Genomic DNA, 19,449 nt, shown 5'->3' with positions numbered 1-19,449 from the left:
GTCTCTTCCTTGGCCGTCGTTGACAGAGGTTAGTCGTGCCATTTTTCGCAGGGTCGGAGATTCCGTTCTAAAATGTGCTTTAACGCCGTTTAACCGTTAAGTTCGGGCGCGGAAAGGCATCGCAAGACTCGGATGCCTTAGATTATGTGGTTTGGAGCAGCGGATGGTTCTTGTGTGTCGGGAAATAAAGCGTAGTAAGAGTGGCTCCGGGCGGATGAGTGAACGGTGACGGGGGAGCAGTTAGCAGGCCGTGCATGTGTTCAGTTAGCCGCTACGGGATAAGGGCTGTAGGCTGGATGTATAAGATCTGTTTAAGAGTCGGTTGGGTTTTTTTGGTAAAATAAACTTGTTTCTAGTTGTCGCTAGTGTTAATTTTATAGTGAAGCCAGAGCAGTAATGACAGCCGGCTAAGTTAGCTAGTTAATGGTTGTGGTAGCTTAGCCTAGCATAGCTGTAATGTGTTTTAGCTAGCTAGACATGTGTGTTTAGAGTTTTATTTGTAGCTTAACTAATATATGTTATGTCTTTTTTGTGCAGTAGCTTCTCTAAAGTACAAGCTCTTACTGTTAAAGCTGTTTCTTGTGTGTTAGCTGTTAGCTCCCAGCTAGCATTCGGGCTGGTTCTACCTTTAGCATCTCCAGCGCCTCTCTCACGCTGGTCCTCCAGAAGGAGTCGGTGGTGTTTGTTTTAAAAATATGTCTTCTACATACGTGTGTGTCTATAACCATTTGTCTCATTTGTCCCCGCAGAGACAAAGGCCATGTTCAGTACCAGCGCCAAAATAGTGAAGCCCAATGGCGAGAAGCCAGACGAGTTCGAGTCTGGGATCTCTCAGGTAAGAAGACCAGCATATGTCTCATTAATCGAGTTAGTCTGATGTAAAGGTCTTATAAATTAACATGTGTTAAGATCATAATGGTCGGAAATCTTAAACTGTACAAAAGAGAACTGAGTTTAAATTGTCACGCACCTGTTTTATCAGTAGCTTTCAGGTTTTACTCAGTTACATCTAATCAGGACTTTAATATATTATGAAATTAAAAACGTAGCCTGTGAGTTGCACTCAAATTGTCAAAGTTTAGACACATCAAGAGTCTTTATTGACCCAGAGGGACATGTGGATTAGGATTAGAGAGACGCTCTGATCAGTAAATCTGCAGCCGATACCGAACACATGTTCTGTCTGAAGACGCTTCAAAGAAAATATCGTCTGTGGTTACGATAAGAGGTTAAAATAAATCACTTTGTCCTCAAATCAGTTCCTCAGAGACACTGAACCTTGATAACAGAAGCAGAACTGATATAATCTTTGCTTTTCTCTTAGTTTTTATGAATAGGACGAGGTTAAATGAATACCAGTAACGATCAGAGCTACAAAGTCTCTACACTTAATAAAAGAATAAAAAAAACAAGCACCTGTTCACTTGAAGGGGACGACTGTCTCCTGATCATGCACTAGTTTCTCAGGGGTCCTGGTCCCGCTACGTTCTGCTGCTCTGCTCCAGCTCCTCATGTAGACACTCACACACAGTAACCATGCAACAACATATAAACTTAAATCCTGATGTTTTCATTTCCTTGCAGGCTCTTCTCGAGCTGGAGATGAACTCTGACCTGAAGGCTCAGCTGAGAGAGCTGAACATCACTGCAGCAAAGGTAACTGTCCCCACACGGGTCTATCCGTCTCGTCCACGTTTAAATGTCACCTGATGATGTTCTTATCCGACGTGGACATCCAGGAGTTGCTTTCCTGGCTCTGTCCTGGTGGCGTATGGGAGCGTAGCTCTATGAGCAGAGACGTACAGTCCCGTTCCACGCCGTCGGAGAAAAAGCTCCGTCCCCGGCGTCTTCGCTGGCGAGGACGGGGCGTCCTGCATATTCCTACATCTTCCCAGAGTCCCTCTGGGGCCGTGACTGGGGAGCTAAACCATGCAGTGCACATTATATGTATGTTGTCGTGGTTGTAAAACCTTTTACAGGTGATTGGCGGCGAAGCTCTTCCTCTCCTCATTCCTTCTGTTTGTCTTTCTTCAGGAGATCGAGGTCGGTGGCAGCAGGAAAGCCATCATCATCTTCGTTCCCGTTCCTCAGCTGAAGTCCTTCCAGAAGATTCAGGTGCGTCTGGTGAGGGAGCTGGAGAAGAAGTTCAGCGGGAAGCACGTGGTCTTCATCGCACAGGTGAGAGAAAGAGGATATAAGACGTTAGACGAAGGTTGGGTCCTTCACAGAGAGAGAGGACGTCCTTCAGCCTCGTCCAGCTGATTTACTGTCAGGAATTTAATTGATTTCACACTCATGACTTGAAACAAAAGGCTCTTAGAAGAAGAAGAAGAAGGGATGAGCTGTGGGATAAGTGTGTTCCTGTATTTTGTTCATATCCGACGTGGACATCCAGGAGTTGCTTTCCTGGCTCTGTCCTGGTGGCGTATGGGAGCGTAGCTCTACGAGCAGAGACGTACAGTCCCGTTCCACGCCGTCGGACAGAAAGCTCCGTCCCCGGCGTCTTCGCTGGCGAGGACGGGGCGTCCTGCATATTCCTACATCTTCCCAGAGTCCCTCTGGGGCCGTGACTGGGGAGCTAAACCATGCAGTGTACATCTATCACCCAGGATACTGAAATAAATGTTGAATTAAAGTTCTGTTCCTGATTTTTGGGATTAATCAAATTTATGTTTTTAACTTTCAGAGGAGAATTCTGCCCAAACCCACCAGGAAAAGCCGCACAAAGAATAAGCAGAAGCGTCCCAGGAGGTGAGTGTCAACAATACTAATGTAGAACAGACCTGCTGTAAAACCATGAAGGTCCTGGTGTTAAAGATTAGTTTATAATAACTGAGAGAAGTTGATTCAACTTGTTCTTCATTCAGTAGAGTTATAGCTTGTTTAAAAATATGCATCATCTCCTCAAATGATGAATATCAGTGAATAGAAATAAACATCGTAGTCTGATTGATGAATCTGTAGTTGGACTGTCTGTAGATAATTAATCATCTTTGTAGGATTCAAGGTTAGAACTGACAAATAGTCACTTTCTAGTAGATTAATGAAGCTAGTCACAGCCTGGAGGAGATGAATAATGTTTTTACATTATTGTGGTGAAGGATTATTTGATCTGGAATCATCAGTAGATGGTTAAAATGGTCGTTTAAAATCTCATAAACCCTCTAGATGATGACCAAAAAACTAAAGATAGGATAAAGTTATGACAAAGACCCAAGAAGAAGCAGTGATCTGAGCAGAGAAGCTGCTGTCAGCAATAAGTTTGACATAAAGAGCAACTCAACATGCTCTGATTGCTTTAGTTGGTTGTTTCAGATCAGTTACAGCATCCTGTCATTTTATTTTTCATTCAGATCCTCAGATCTACCTGTGAACAAGATAAATGTATTTAGAAATCTTAAATGTCTGTGTACAAGTAGTGATGACGGTCAGCTCTCTGACCTGGCTCTTATCCGACGTGGACATCCAGGAGTTGCTTTCCTGGCTCTGTCCTGGTGGCGTATGGGAGCGTAGCTCTACGAGCAGAGACGTACAGTCCCGTTCCACGTCGTCGGAGATAAAGCTCCGTCCCCGGCGTCTTCGCTGGCGAGGACGGGGCGTCCTGCATATTCCTACATCTTCCCAGAGTCCCTCTGGGGCCGTGACTGGGGAGCTAAACCATGCAGTGTACAAACACGACTTTATGAGACGTAATGAAGACATTTCTATCATTTTATTGTCCCTGACACTGAATCTGTTCTAAGGTCTGACCTGAGAGAGACCAGGGTCATGAACCTGGTCTCTGATGGTTCTGGACATAGTCTAGATTGATTTTGTCTTGTTTTACAGCTGCTACTGAACTTTAACCTCTGTCTTTATCTGTAAAGTTTCTGTAAAGTGTCTGAAATCAAGAGTTAAAAGTTAAATTAGTAAAAATCAAGCTTTGATTCCTCTTAGCTTCCTGTTGCTGTTAGATGGATGTTGACTAGAGTCTGGAGTGATCAGCTGTTAATGTGTCCGTTGATGTCCTCCCTCTCAGCCGTACCCTCACCGCGGTCCACGACGCCATCCTGGAGGACCTGGTCTTCCCCAGCGAGATCGTGGGAAAGAGGATCAGAGTCAAACTGGACAGCAGCAGGCTCATCAAGGTCCACCTGGACAAGGCTCAGCAGAACAACGTCGAACACAAAGTAGGTTCAGGAGTGGAGCAGGAAAACGTCCTGAAGCTTCAGATCAGTTAACGTCTCGTTTAGTCCAACATGTGAACAAGATACACCAATAAATTATGACGTTACTGGATCCAGGAGTGATCAGTTCTCAAACTACATAAAGCTGTCACCTGATGATCCTTTTATCCGACGTGGACATCCAGGAGTTGCTTTCCTGGCTCTGTCCTGGTGGCGTATGGGAGCGTAGCTCTATGAGCAGAGACGTACAGTCCCGTTCCACGCCGTCGGAGAAAAAGCTCCGTCCCCGGCGTCTTCGCTGGCGAGGACGGGGCGTCCTGCATATTCCTACATCTTCCTAGAGTCCCTCTGGGGCCGTTACTGGGGAGCTAAACCATGCAGTGTACAAACATGACTTTATTCTATGATGAGAGATGAATGTGTGATTGTATTTTTACGTTTTAATCAGTGAGGAAGTCATGTGGAGACATTTATTGTGTTTTTACATAATAATTTGTGTTTTTTAAATAGATAATCCTTTAATTTATCACATATTGATGCAGTTCTGTTATTTTTATGGATTTTATAATGTGCACAAAGGTAGAATTTTATGATATACAGGTTAAAAGTTCCCTTTTTTAAGAGATAAAAACCTCAATTTAACACACTTTGGTTTCCCAAAGCGTTCAACTTGAACATACTCGTACTTTATTAATAATGAACTGGATAAATATCGTTAGTTTAGGTCTTTTAAACTCATGTCCAAAGACTAAGTCGTCTAAAATAATAATTTCTCGTTCCTCTCGTCTTTCAGGTGGAAACCTTCTCCGGTGTCTACAAGAAGCTCACAGGCAAAGATGTCGTGTTTGAATTCCCAGAATTCCAGCTGTAACTGCAGATGACAAAATAAATTTGTTTACTGTCGATTATTTGTGTTTGTGTCGTGTTTCCTCTACTTTATAAATTAATCTTTTTAGTAGTTTATCTCTCGTCTTCAGAGCCCAGTGTTGTGTAGATCTGGCGCCACCTTCAGGACAAAACATGCATTACTTTAGAAAAATACTAATATTTAATGCCGTCATTTTACAGAATATAATTTTAATAAATTGACTTTAATTTGTTGAAATCTGTTTACTTTAACAGTAAAGAGATTTATTTTAGTATTTTATTTTATTTTTTTTAAATCTACCATGGTGCAATTAAAGTGATACTAGAGGAAAACATCCAGTGTGTTTTATAGGTTTTGTATATAAATGAGTCATACAACTAAACATTAAGAACCAATAAAACAGTTTTATTACAAATTTACATTTTCAGAAAAGTGCACATTTTATGATGAATAAATGAAATGAGATTAGTTGGCCTCCGTCCACACAGAACCAGACTGGGTCGATCTAAACGTTACTGGTCTGATGTTGTAGTGAAACTATAACAGTAACTTGAGCAGTTTAACATAAATATGAACCAGTTTCTAAACCAGTTTAATCGTCTTGTAACTGAGGTGTTTCTTGGTTTTAAATTAAAACTGGTAAATTCCAATTATGTGGCTTTTTACAGGCTGTTCATCCAGGTTTAAGGAGGTAGACTTCATCAGCTTCAACTAAAAAACCTTACGATGAAAGAACAGCCTTCTCCAACGTGCTCAGTCATGTTTGTGTTTCAGTGTGAACAGACTATCGACCTGAAAACATTATTGTAGAATAGTGTTTATCAGTTGGGCTCCGTTGTGGCATCGGTGGTGGCGTCCGTCGTGTTGGTGGCGGTGGTGTTGGCGGCGGTGGCGTCTGTGTTGTCTGTGTTGGTGGCGTTGATGGCGTTGGCGTTGGTGGTGTTGGTGTTGGTGTTGGTGCTGGTGGTGTTGGTGTTGGTGTTGGTGGCGCCCCCTGCTGCCTGGTTCCGTCTGTTGCTGATCTCCTGCAGCAGGACGCTGTTGGACAGTTTCCACGTCCTGAATGTGGGCGCTGAGAGACTCGGGTCGTTGAGGATCTGATCCATCGCCAGCAGCTCCGACTCTTTAGCCTGAAGAGACGGGATTTGACCAAACAATTTAACTTTATGCTCCTTCAAACTGAACCGTTACATTTATCTGTCTGCTTCACTTATTAATTTAAGATTTAAAAGAGGCTTTGTTATAAACTAAAATACCTGACTGTAAATACAAACACTAAAAACAGATCAGTCAGTTAATGTTTCCGGCTTCTCATATATGATGATCTGCTGCTTGAGTTAATAACTGTGGAACTGTGACGACATATCTCACAAATATAATCAATTAATTACGATTAAAATAATCCTACCTCAACCAGACTCAGCTACAGGACGTGTACTAACTGATAGAAAGTAAAAATTACCTCTACCATCAACTGGATGGTCCTCCAACCAATCAGAGACACTTCGTTGTAAATGGTGCTCAGATGACGTGTACGACTACTGTTACTCTCCTGTCCATCACATTAAGCCCCGCCCCCAGAGGCCTTCTGAAGTGCCATTTGCCTTCAATTACAGGTTCTAGTTGATTACAGGTTCTAACGTGATGTGAATTTCAGGCATAGACTGTATAAAAAATGGACGCCATGACTGCTCCTCAAAAGAAAAGCCAAAGGATGTAGAGCTCCCCCTGGTGGCTGGCTGTAGTATAGTTACTTTAAGCCCCACCCCCTCCATGTTAGTGGGCGGGACTTGAGCCAATCTAAAACGATAGAAGTAAAGTAAATAATTTTTTTCAAAGCAGTAGTTTAGTTGTTTGACGCAGTAAAAACAGGATGTGACATCATGATGACTGACTACTGCTCTGTAAGACCATGGGAGTATGATGTGATGATCTGCTGCTTGAGTTAATAAAAACAGCAACGTTTCTAACAAGTTTCAGGATTTTTACGATCAAAATATAATCGATTAATCAAGATTAAAATTAGTCTGACGTATTGCCACATAAAGCCCTGCCCCCAAACGATTCGATTGGCCCGTCAGATCCTTCAAATGCTTCAAGAAAAAAAAAAACAGGACCAAAACAAAGTCCTTTAGTTACAGGTGAGTATCTGGTCAGTAACAGACCATAGTCATGTGAGGCACAGACTGTATATAAAGTGGACGCCATGACAGCTCGTCAAAAGTGGAGCTCCCCCTGGTGGCTGGAGGCTGCAGTATAGATCATAAGCTCCACCCCCTCCATGTTAGTGGGCGGGACTAAATAATATTTTTCAAAACAGAAGTTTTGTTTCAGTTATTTGACGCAATAAAAACAGGATGTGACATCATGATGATTGACATCTGACATTGACAAACTTGCAAGATGGCGCCGCCCACATCCCAGGATACTAGCATCAGTTTAACCAGTGACAGGAAGTGGAGACGTGTCTTTTAAAGCTAAGGACTTTGATGAAACGTCCTTCAGGTGTGATCCAGCCCGGTTCGGCGCTGACCTACCTTTAAGGTGCTCCTGAGGATCCGGAGCAGGTGCAGCCTCTCGTTGACTTGGTCGTTCTTACACCGTCGGACGAACGACGCCCTGAAGTCCTTCTGTCGCGTATGTCCAATCGGAGACAAGCTGGCCGCCTTCAGGTCCTTGTAGAGGCTCTCCATCTCATCCGGTGGCTTCTCTGGGAACGGGAAGAGGTCGGTACGTTAAAGCGGCACCGGCGGTAGTTGTGGTAACCAGGCGTGGCTGCAGGTGTTTACCGTGGTCGACCTCCTCCTCCTCCTCCACGTGGAGCGCAGGGACAGTGGACGGTGGCGTCTCCTTCGGCCTGGGGAGGTCCAGCCAGGACAGACGGCTGTTGCCTTCTTCTGACTTACTGTTCTTTCTTCTTCTTCCCCTGTTTCTGGTCAAAGTCCCGCCCACAGACGTGCTCCTGCCTCGTTCCTCGGAGGTCGGCGACAAGGACAGGACGGCGGAGCTGGGGGACGACTGGAGATCGTCCATCTGTGAGAAAGAGACACGTGAGGATGTTGTCTCTGGTTAGCTACACCCACATTCAGATACCAGGTGTGAACGGATCATCCAGGACTATCTCTACATCTCTTGGGAGCATTTACATTTTCAGAATCTGCCGTGTCCAGCTGGGAGTCCAACGAAGGGGACTCGTCTCCGTCCTGATCGCTGTCCTCGCTGTAGCAGTCTGTAAGAAAGAGAGTAAATGGAGAGAGCGTGAAGGAAGGAGGGAAGGACGAGTGGATCGCTAGAAGACAACGGAGGAAGGAAACGAAACAAAAAGGACAGGAATGAGTGAGGGGGAAACACCAGACTTTGGAAAGTAGAAGTGAGAAGTGAAGCTGGACGAACTGCCGCTTTTCAAGAAGAAGAAGAAGAAGAGGAAGAAGAGGAATTGTCTTGCTGACCCTCTCTGTTGACGAGTTCACACGGCTCGGCTGCTTCTGTCATTTTACTGATCCACCTGAAAAAAAAACGACGTTGACATTAAAGTTTTACACAATTCACACAAATGACTCATCACAAAACCAGATGATCAGAAGAGGAAGAGGAAGATCTCAGCGAGGTTACACTCAATAACTAACATGTTCACATGTCCCCAGAGGATTAGATAAAAGAAAATGAAGGAATCTCTCAGGTCTCTTGGTCGTTGGATTGAAGTACCTGAAGACTGCGCTAGATTTAACGCTTCAGTTCATCCTCTGGGGACCAGAAATATCCATCACACGCCATACATCACTTCATTATCAGTTAAAATATTTAAAACTCACTTATTCATGTCTGTGAAGCTCTCTGCAGCCACGAAGATGGTCACGACCAGAGGATGAGTGGCCGTTATAGCACTGAAACATATCATATCAATAATAATAAGTGTGTGCAGTGTTTAATCTGGTCGCTGTGACACTGATGTGCGACCACTGCCGGCTGAGGCGTGTGTGGTTTGGTTCAGTAAAGAGCAGCTACAGTGCAGCTACGTACTGTTTCTTCTTGCACTGTTTGGCCTGTTCGATGGTGAAGCCGGACAGGTTGATGAATCCCTCGGCTTTCTCCGCCTGCAACGGAAACGGACACGGCGGCTCAGAGACTCTTTAAATCACATCAAGCGTTTATCTCTGTCTCGGGGTGTTTTGTTTATTTTGTGTAATCTGTGGAAAGTGGTTGTGACAGGAAGTGTCTGAGTGTCTGTGTGAGGTGCGCGACCAACTTCCTGTCAGCACAAATGGCTTTTGAAGTTTCTGTCTTTATTCACAAGCTCCCCTGCTCATCTTGATCACAATTAGTTTAGAAAAAGTTTTCCTGGAGTTCTGAAGCTCAGTGTGGCGTCTCCGGCCCCTCGCCATCTTGGCAGCGGTTGACTCCAGCTAACTTAAAAAACGGTTAAATAGTGGAACCGGTTAGCAAGCTGTGACTCAATGTCGGCCCGCCCCTCAGTTTAGTTTAACTGCTTTAAGATTTTATGTATGTTCATTCGAGTTAGCTGCTTGGTTCACACACAATGGCGCTTTGAGATAAATGCTAACGTATCATCTTCATGTTCACCATGTTAGAGCCAGAGAACACGGATTTGAACTTTCAATAATAGTTTTATCTAAGATGAGATAAGCCTTTACTGTCATTGTACAAAAACATAGAACCAGAACGAGAGAGCTACGTCTGAAAGCCTAATGACGTCTCCACCTGAGGTTTTTTGAAGCTCAGTGTGGCGTCTCTGGCCGTCGCCATCTTGGCAGCATCTGATTCCACTAGCTTTCCACTTTTCTGACTATATTGGAATTAGCTGTGAGTTCGAGTGGAGCCGAGGTAGACTGCTAGCAGCCTGTGAGGGCGGCACCCACCTGTCAGTCAAACTAGCCCCGCCCATTAATCTCTGTATAACTTAAAGATTTTGGTTTTGTTTTTGCTGCTTGAGATATACACAATGGCAATTTGAGCTAAATGCTAACATATCATAACCATGTCCTCCACATTAGAGTCAAAGAAAACAGGTTCAAACTCAATGCTAATGCTATATGCTGCTATGCTAACATGCTAACATGTTCACATGTATAGTATTATAAGAGTCAAAAAGTAATTTAGGTGATAAATACTTCTTCTAACTTTTAATAATAGTTGTATTTAAGATGAGATAAGTATTCATTGTCATTGTACAAGAACATAGAACCAGAACATGAGAGCTACATCTGAAGCCTAGTGACGCCTCCACGTGAAGTTTTGAAGCTCAGTGTGGCGTCTCTGGCCGTCGCCATCTTGGCAAGATCTGACTCCACTAGAGCTCTACTTTTCTGACCATTTTTGAATTAGCAGCTAGCAACCTGTGAGGACGCCCGCCTGTCAGTCAAACTAGCTCCGCCCATTAATCTCTGTATAACTTAAAGACTTTATTATTATTTTTATTTTTATTTTTATTTTTATGTATTTATTTATTTTTGAGACTTCTTGAGTTATACACAATGGCAATTTTAACTAAATGCTAACGTATCACATCAATATCTACTATATTAGAGTTAGAGCTTGAAAGTCAACACTAATCCTATATGCTACCATGCTAACATGCTCACAGGTATAGTCAAAAAGTCATTTCGGTAATAAATGCTTACTGTAACTTTTAATAATAGAAATCGAAAGAAACGTTTATGTCTCTGGGTTTTTTTTTTTTTTTGTGTAATCTGTGAAAACTCTGCATCACAGGAAGCGTTCGCTTCACTGTGTCGGACTGGAGGTGTTGGCTTTAGCGCGACCCACTTCCTGTCTGCATGTGATGTGACTCCACATAACCGTCACATAATCATTAACAAGGCAAACATGAAACCCGTTTGACACCCAGATGTTTTGCACTAAAATGTAAATACATAGATATCTTTTTATATTCTTTTTGTATTTTGTACAAATATTTTCTATGAATGTGCGTTAGTTGTATATATGTGTAGTCTTTCAGTAGCCTTTTACTTTATATATATATGTATATATTTTTTAATCTTGCCTCCCTGGTTGTGGCCTTGTCCTGCACACAAAGAAGAACTGATTTGATTTAAAATGATAAAGACGTCATCATTTAATAATGATTTATAACGCTGGCATGGTCAGAAGTATGTGGACGCTTGAAAATGTGCCACAAACAACCTCCACTCTTTTGGTTTCAGTCTAACCTTCACATGGTTTTGTTAATCTTTGTTTATTTAGTTTGGTGTGTGAACTATGAGCTGGGCGACTTTTTATATTCAGAGTTACACCTCAGTCATTAATGTCCAGAGGCTCCAGACTCGAGGTGTGAACGGGGTTGAAACGTCTCTACAGACTTGTTCATTAGGCTTCAGAGTAGGGTTCATCTGTCCACCCCTCTGAGGACAACAGCGTCCACATTCTAGCCAGAGAAGACGGACGGTTTGGTCTTAACATGTGTCACCAAGATGTTTCAACCCCGTTCACACCTGGAGTCTGAACTCTCTAAACGTTGATGGTTCGTAGAGTATCGTTCATCGGAGGAAGAAAACAGGATCAAAACACAACCTTGAACTCAACTGTGAGCTAATAAGAGCCAATGCTAATATGCTAACATGCTCACTTGTATAGTCGTGTCAATCTATCATATTTAGGTTGGTAATACTTTAGCTTTTAATACGTTTTGACTACTGAAACGAGCTCCAAACATTCAACCAATAAAAACGAAATACAGCCCAGATAAACTCACAGGACGTCTGTCAGACACCTTCTGTTCACGTGCAATAACATTTACAGTCACTTATGTGTTTTAACTGCGCCGAGCGTTGTCGTAATCTCTGTAAAGATCAGTGTGGTCGTATACTCTGTAGAGTTATAGTTATATACGTTTGTTTTTTCTAGTAAAGGAGCAGCTTCCTCTTATTCAGCGCGGGTCTGAGAGGCGCCGTCTGTCGCTTAAAATATCAGCGTTTAACCAAATTAAATGTGGTCAGTAGAATATTGTACCAGCTGCTGTCTCTAATGGATCTCTACCTACCGCTGGACCAGAACCATCAACAGCTGCTTGTTGACTTAGAGACATGATCCAGATGTTGGAACAAGATGGAAAGACTCTCACATGTTAAGATCTGATTTATTTATGATGGTTGTTATTTTAGAGAAGGAAGGAAGGAATTTCTAATGAATTACTAATGAACAGACATCACTGATTCATGTGATCATTTCTACTAGTGGTTGAATGAATGAGTTAAACTCCTCTTCCTCAGATCAGCCCTGTTGAGTAGGTGGTCTTTAATGTGACCCAGGACTCATTGTGTGTTCACACTACCAAAGGAAGGAGGTCACATGTGTCCCAGACCACCTCCACATGTGGACTGACACCAGATCAGTGTTCACACATGGACCTGTACCTGGACTCAAGAGACCAGATCAGTGTTCACACCTGGACCTGTTTAACCTGGACTCAAGAGACCAGATCAGTGTTCACACCTGGACAGTAGAGACCAGATCAGTGTTCACATCTGGACCTGTTTAACCTGGACTCTAGAGACCAGATCAGTGTTCACACCTGGACTGTAGAGACCAGATCAGTGTTCACACCTGGACAGTAGAGACCAGATCAGTGTTCACACCTGGACCTGTTTAACCTGGATTCTAGAGACCAGGTCAGTATTCACACCTGGACAGTAGAGACCAGGTCAGTGTTCACACCTGGACCTGTTTAACCTGGACTCTAGAGACCAGATCAACCAGGATGGATGTTAATGGAAACATCTAAACATGAATCGATCTGAACCGACTTTCTAACCATGAATGTCAAAGACCAAGATGGTGGGCTGGACCAGGTCTTACCATCTTGTCGGCGTACCAGTACAGAGAACTCTTCTTCAGGACAAACCAGTATTTCTTCCACTTGCTTCCCAGGAAGCTGCGACCCTCCTTCCTCCGAAGCAGCCAGCCCTGACAGTCCACCACGCCCAGCTCCTTGACCGAGACCCGCCGCCGGCTCATGGCTGCAGCTGACCCTGAAAGCAGAGCGTACCATACCAAGTCTTAATTCAGTCTCCAGTGCCTCCAGTCTGAGTCATAACTCCGTCAGATTAGAAGACGCAGTCATGAAACACATACATTTAGATCCTTCTCATTCAGAAGCTGCCTGAGAATAAACCTGTTTTTAGGTTTCCTTCAGTCTCACAGTCAGAGCGTTGTGGTCGCCCTAATGTCAGTGAACTCATTACAAACAGGAACTGCTAATAGTTAATTCTGCATTGGTCAATAGCGTCATGTTGCCTTCATGTAAACAAAAACAAGGCGTAGCTGGAGTCATGGCAACACACAGTATGTCCTGCTGCCTTCACCCTGAAGCATCATGGGAACCGCAACATTTAAACTATTATTATCCCAAAACAACAGAAGGCTTGTGGATAGTATCAACTGACTTCTTGTAGTTTTATCAAAAATTTCATATTTTAGTTTTTAGTGATTAAAATGTTTGTTTCTTATGTTTTTTTTAAAGCACCATCCTTGCTTTTAGACAAACTTTTACACTGCTAGAGGCTTTGATCATGCACAATATGTTTGATTATTATGCACAACGTTGTTTTCATTTATGTGTGGGTTTTAATTTTATCATGTTTATGTCTTTATGAGTAGATGGATGTGGCCTTCCTCTTTGTGCAGCGGTGGCATTTGTACCTTCACCCATGTTCTCTGGTTTGGCTGTGGCTCTGACCTCGTTTTCAGCCGGCCACAGTCTCACAGGGTCCACCTGCGTCCCAGAAACCTTTATATTTAATTTTTTTTATTTTTATAAAGCCACAAGCCTCTATGTCAACCTCTGCATATGTTAGTGGCATTGATTAACATCTTTATGATCTCTGGTTTGGTCTGGTTTTGACAGATTGATGTGATTAAGTAGTCTTTACCGTCACATTTGATTCACATCAGGACACTTTGCATTTTTAAATAAAACGTTATTTTGCTAAGAAACACAACAACTCTTCTTTCTGTAAGTTTGTGCATCATGCAAATCATTGCTGCAGATTCTAAAAACCCTGTGCAGATTTAAAAATACATCTGACGTGTTTCTGCCTCAAACTGAAAATGCAACAGAATGGAGATTCGTTTAGCGTTTGCAGCTCAGCCACCACATCTTTGCAGAAACAAGCGTCGGCGTCGTTGCTCTGACTCAGGTCTTACCTGCAGCCTGGACGTCCAGCCGTTCAGTGGATTTCCTGCAGACTGACGCTCAGCCGACAAGGAACTGGTCTTGTAGTCTTTGGCTGCCTTGCCTGTGAGAATATATATATCAGCTCTGAAGCAGACCACAAAGTCAGAACTCACACTTACATGCGTACCACACCGGCTCCTGAGCGTCCTTCCTGTTTCACATGTTCACGGCTGCTCGGCTCTCGTCTGTTTCTCAGAAACTTCCCCTTTGTTCGTCTTGAGAGACGAACTTAAGATAATTTACTAAAGCAGAAGTTTGATTTTGTGCAGAGTGCTGTTGTTTTTTTTTTTTGGCAGTGGAGGGGGGAGGGGGGTCGGCATCACTGCATCATTGAATGGCAGAAGTGAGACTGCAAAATTTAGGGTCGTCTGAACTCAGCAGAATTCAGTATTAAGACATCTTTATTTTCAGTTCCTCAGCAGGGAATTGACTGAAAGAAAGAGAAGAAACAACAGGGACTAAAACACACGTCACACATAACTATGCATTCTAGTTTCTAGACTTTAAGGCTTTACTGTTAGACTCAAGTTTAAGAAGCTTTGCTGATTCATGAGAGACAAACTGAGTCATAAATTTTTATGCGGACAAATGAATCTATAACTAAGTGTAGTATAGACAGCGTCCACTTGATGGCGCTGTAGGACTAGTGATCTTAAAGGGTTCCCACCTTTAAAAGACAGTTTACAGTCATTATCTGAGGCCTAAATTAAAAATTAAATCTTTTATGAGAAAAACATCTGATCAATACACTCTTTTTAAAATAAATTGCACTTTATTTATTTTTTTTACACAAGTTACAAAGCAGGACAGACAAACCGCAGAGCTGTGGGATAACTCAGATTTTCATGAGTAAAACAAAGTGAGTCTTGCAAAACCAGGACACAGCAGATTCATATTATGATACGTCAAGTTTGGCAAAATCACTTAACAGCAGAAATCCCTGAACTATGAACCGATTTACATCTTAAAACTGGACCCATTGTGTTAAACAGCGCCCCCTGTGGTCACATGTGGGTATTACTGGATCCTCTACACTGTGAAGTGAAGTTGAGAAGAATCTCTTAAGTTTGCCAACATTAGCCACAACAAGCTACACCAGACCGAGAAAGGTGGTTGCAGCAAAAAAACCCTGAGTGTTTTAAATTCAGCCATGGTGTGTCATATAGCATCGTTGTATAATTTAACTCAATATTTATTTAATTTGTAAACTGAAGAATTTTTATGTTTCCTCCTAAAAGTTAGTCTCACTTTTCCAGGCTAAGGTTGACTCCGGTGTATATATTCACTGTACACTCTTATAATCTCTTGTAAAAGATAAAGTAGCTCTTGCATAATGTTTGTTAGTATAAAGGCACGTAACACGAACCAGAAACACTCTTTACAAAAGTTGAAAAGTTTTTAATAAGCTCCTCAGGTATTAACTATCAGAGGATCCAAGATGGTGCCCTGAGGTACGCCTTCAAAAGTACTTATTTTATTTTCCACACTCTGATAATATCTTCTACAAGCTAAAATAGTTCTTGCATAATATTTGTAGTTAAAAAGGCACCTAGCGTGAACCAGAAACACTCTTTACAGAAGTTAAAAGTTCTTTGAGTAAACGTAAGAAGCCCCTCAGATTTTAACTATCGGAGGATCCAAGATAGTGCCCTGAGGAACACCGTAACAGAGTTTGTTTTTTCTTTTTACACTCTTATAATCTCTTGTAAAAGCAAAAAAAAAAAATAATCTTACATATTTAGTTTTTTGTATAACGGCACCTAATTTCAACCAGTAACACTCTTTACGTAAGTCAAAGGTTCATTGAAGAATCTCCTCAGAGTTTAACCATCACAAGATCCAAGATGGTGCCCTGAGGAACACCTTAAAAAACATTTTCTTTTGCAGATTACGTTAAACCATAAAATACTTAAGAGGGCTAAAGGAACAAGCTCTGCTTTTTAAATTACATCAGACATTTTTGCAACAGTCCAGCAGACCTGCATCCATGTAACTGCACACAATTTGAAAAAAATCCAGAATAAAGTTTCCAGAATAAACTCAAAGTCTAGGTTTAAATTTTTAAACTGATAAATTTAAATCAAGCTAAAATAGCTCTTGCATAATGTATGTTAGTAAAAAGGCACTAAGCATGAACCTGAAACACTCTTTACAAAAGTTAGAAGTTCTTTGAGGAAACTTCAGAAGCTCCTAAGATATTAACCTTTAAAGGATCCAAGATGGTGCCCTGAGGAACGCCTAGAGAAAGGACTTTCTTTTGTGAATTACACTAAATACTTGAGAGCGCTACATGAGCAAGTTCTACACTCAAAGTCTAGGTTTAAGATTTAAAGTGATGAATAAAGAGGACAGCATGGCGTTCAGGAGTGAGTCGGGCAGTGTTTAAACCGAAATATGAATTTATATTTTATGATAAATATATATTTTTACTGGCAGTAACTTCAGAACAGCTTACTGAAAAATGTAAGCTAGCCATAAAATTCATGCTGAACTTTAGCTGATAAACTTTTATTACTCTTCTTAGTCGCCATGTTCCCTTTAATAAAGCACTTTGTAAGTTTATGTATGAATTTCATTTTCTAAATAAAACATTACAGTAAAGCTTCAGAAAGTATTTAGTATTGAGTTCTTAGTATATCTACTCTGTTTAATCTGTTCTTTACATGAGAAAATTGCAAAAGAAAATCACACTTTAACAGATAAAGTGATGAAAACTATAAAATATAAAACTATTTACAAAGTCTAAAGACGTGAGGCACGAATGGCTCCTTGAGAAAAAAAAAAATACTCTGAGGAATGTAAAACCTCAAGACCTCGAATAAGGTTTTGGAATCAACGTCTTGTCACAAAGAGAAACCAAAATCTCCTGAAAAATGAAAACCAGCTCCATCTTCAGCAGATTCACGTCGCCATGATCAGAAACAACGAGGTAAATTCTTAAGAGGAATAAAAGAGTCCTTGTTATTCCTGAAGTTTGAAAGCTCAGCAGGTTAAAAAACAAAAACTTGTTGATAAGTGGTGGTAAGGTGTGTTAACTCCTATTAGAGACTAGTTCAAACTACCGTGATTGAGCTCTGAGGACTTAATTACAGATATGATGGAGGAAGTCAGCACAAGAAGCTTCAGCAGATTAATTGTCTTCTTCTTCGGTGGGATTAAGTCTTGAAGAGTTTTCAGATTCCTCCACCTTGAACACATGAAGGTTTTAGAGTTGCAGTCGTCAGTAAACTGAAATGTCTTTTCAAAATGTCAAAATGTTTTAGGCGGAAGACACTCTGTTGTGTCTTCAACCGGATCCCGGTTCATCTCATCTGGGATCTGTCACTCAGTAATAATGTCTAAGAGTTTAATTTAATTATAAACAGGAAAATGAGTTCAGCTTTTTGTTTTTCTCTCCGTCGCGTTGTCGTCAGAGCGATGGCAGAGACGGAGAAGATTCGCCAAATAACGACAGATGTATCAGGGGTGAAAGAAAAATAATATCGTGCACTGAAAATAAAACAACATTTTGGCTTAAGAACAGCGTGTCTGTGTCTGATTGGTTTTCAGACGCCTCACATATAGATATGAGGATGAACCTTCAGAAACCTCCAAGATAAATTTACAGCGCCAGTGTTGACATGAACTCTGTTGTCAAGCTGGAAGCTCACGTTCACTGCGTCAAACATCGTGAATAGTAGTCGGTTATTCTACGGTGGCGTTCAACAAAAGTTTATCTGACATTTATCAAGGAAAAACTGTTAGTAAAGATGAAGAAGACTGAGTGGTTTACAGTTTCTGTTACAGTGATATTCTACGTAAGTAAGCATCAAAGGTCTTGCGTAATATTCTGTTAGTGTGAAGGCAGAGAACAAGAACCCAAAGCAGTCGGACTTTAACCTTCACGGGATCCAGGACGGTTCCCTGAGGAACGCCTTCCAGTTTTACCTGAAATTACTGTGTGACTGGAAGCAGCATTTTTATTTATTTTTAAAGCAAACCAGTAGGACCAGGTGTCGTTAATGATTTCCTAAATGGATCAGATTCCAGTTCAGAAGGTCCCGGTTCGATTTGATTGAATATCAGTTAATTTAAAGGTATGTCGGTTTGAATTAAAACTATAAACAGAGAGTTGTGGTATCTCCATCAGCATTTTCCTTCTAGTTTCTCATCGTTCATGCGTCTTTGCTTTTGAGCAGCTCTTCTCCGTCGTCATACTTTTTAAATGCAGCTTTCAGGCGAGAAACATTTCTAGCTTTTGTCAAACGATGTTGGATCTTTCAAATGAAGATCGATTTGAATCCAGCACTACAAACGTTTAGTTCTGAGATTTCTACGAGATGACTGAACTGCTCTTTGACCTTTATCTTTGTCGCGTCTTTGTCGCGGTGTTGGATCTTTAGACAGATCCGTCTCTTTCATACGTTCTTTGGTTCGTTCCAGACGTCCTGAGGACAAGGGTGAGAATACGAAACCTTATCTAATAAAACTAAAAGCGCCTCCTCAGTGGCTCAGCAGCCTGAGACGAGCCAGCCAGCCTCCGAGCAGCGACGTGGACTGTTTGGTTACAGCCGGAGGAGAAGAAACAGCAGCAGAGGAGGAGGAGGTGGAGGAGGCGGCGGCGGCGGCGGCGGCGGACTTCTTGGACGGCGCCTCCTGGTAAGGGATGGTGGCGCTGTTGTGCAGGTCGGCGCTGATGAAGCACTGGCTGCCTCTGATGTGGTCGACGCCTCGGACCGAGGGGTGTCCTCGGTACGGCAGAGGGAAACTAGGCTCCTCCTCCGTGATGGTGCTGATCCGCTCGTTGCTCAGATACCGGTGCAGGACGTCCTTCCCTGTTCAGGAGACCAGACGGCAGCGGTGGGTTATAATGTCCTCATGTCCCAACACGTCTTCAGTTCTCCCTGATACTTTAATACTCATAACTAACAGAGACATCTAAGAATAATAAGAGTGAGATGGAAACTCTGCTTTATGGAACTAAAACATAAAAACTCAAATGTAAAAAATGTGAAATTGCCTTCCTTCCTTCCTTCCTTCCTTCATCCTTCCTTCCTTCCTTCATCCTTCTTTCCTTCCTTCATCCTTCTTTCCTTCCTTCATCCTTCTTTTCTTCCTTCCTTCTTTCCTTCCTTCCTCATCCCATCCCTTTCCATCCCTTTCCTTCCTTCTGTCCCTCTTTCTTTTCTTCCTCCCATCCTTCATCCTTCTTTCCTTCCTTCCTT

At 42.1% G+C, this 19,449-nt stretch overlaps 3 protein-coding genes across 4 annotated transcripts in view; 1 reads left to right on the top strand and 2 right to left on the bottom strand.

Annotated features, from left to right (window-relative positions):
- Positions 1-6: 6 nt before the first annotated feature.
- Positions 7-5,069, top strand: rps7 (ribosomal protein S7). The gene is made up of 7 exons (XM_084560454.1): positions 7-28; positions 750-835; positions 1,585-1,656; positions 2,035-2,178; positions 2,687-2,751; positions 4,019-4,169; positions 4,960-5,069. Exons 2-7 carry the CDS (start codon positions 761-763, stop codon positions 5,035-5,037), a joined length of 585 nt encoding a protein of 194 aa, XP_084416580.1. The 5' UTR covers positions 7-28; positions 750-760; the 3' UTR covers positions 5,038-5,069.
- Positions 5,070-5,443: 374 nt separating this feature from the next.
- On the bottom strand, positions 5,444-14,490 carry ipcef1 (interaction protein for cytohesin exchange factors 1). 2 transcript variants are annotated; one of them, XM_084560450.1, is made up of 9 exons: positions 14,215-14,490; positions 12,868-13,040; positions 9,055-9,128; positions 8,847-8,918; positions 8,484-8,539; positions 8,181-8,263; positions 7,824-8,067; positions 7,572-7,744; positions 5,444-6,164 (listed from the first exon to the last, which is right to left on the bottom strand). In XM_084560450.1, the coding sequence occupies exons 2-9, from the start codon at positions 13,024-13,026 to the stop codon at positions 5,856-5,858; spliced, it is 1,170 nt and encodes a 389-aa protein (XP_084416576.1). In that variant the 5' UTR covers positions 13,027-13,040; positions 14,215-14,490; the 3' UTR covers positions 5,444-5,855. The 2 variants fall into 2 exon arrangements, with proteins under 2 accessions (XP_084416576.1, XP_084416577.1); XM_084560451.1 differs by lacking the exon at positions 14,215-14,490 and having other exon boundaries at positions 12,868-13,387.
- An 8-nt stretch (positions 14,491-14,498) lies between these two features.
- Positions 14,499-19,449, bottom strand: part of LOC311499468 (connector enhancer of kinase suppressor of ras 3-like) — a 30,905-nt gene continuing 25,954 nt past the window's right edge. Inside the window, exon 13 of the mRNA XM_084560448.1 lies at positions 14,499-19,059. Coding sequence (XP_084416574.1) covers positions 18,728-19,059 — 332 coding nt within the window. The 3' untranslated portion in view covers positions 14,499-18,727. The remainder of the gene's footprint in view (positions 19,060-19,449) is intronic.

Source organism: Chelon labrosus (genome assembly GCF_963514085.1).
Source record: "Chelon labrosus genome assembly, chromosome: 14".
Taxonomy (NCBI): domain Eukaryota; kingdom Metazoa; phylum Chordata; class Actinopteri; order Mugiliformes; family Mugilidae; genus Chelon; species Chelon labrosus.
This window is presented reverse-complemented; position numbering and strand designations above follow the sequence as displayed.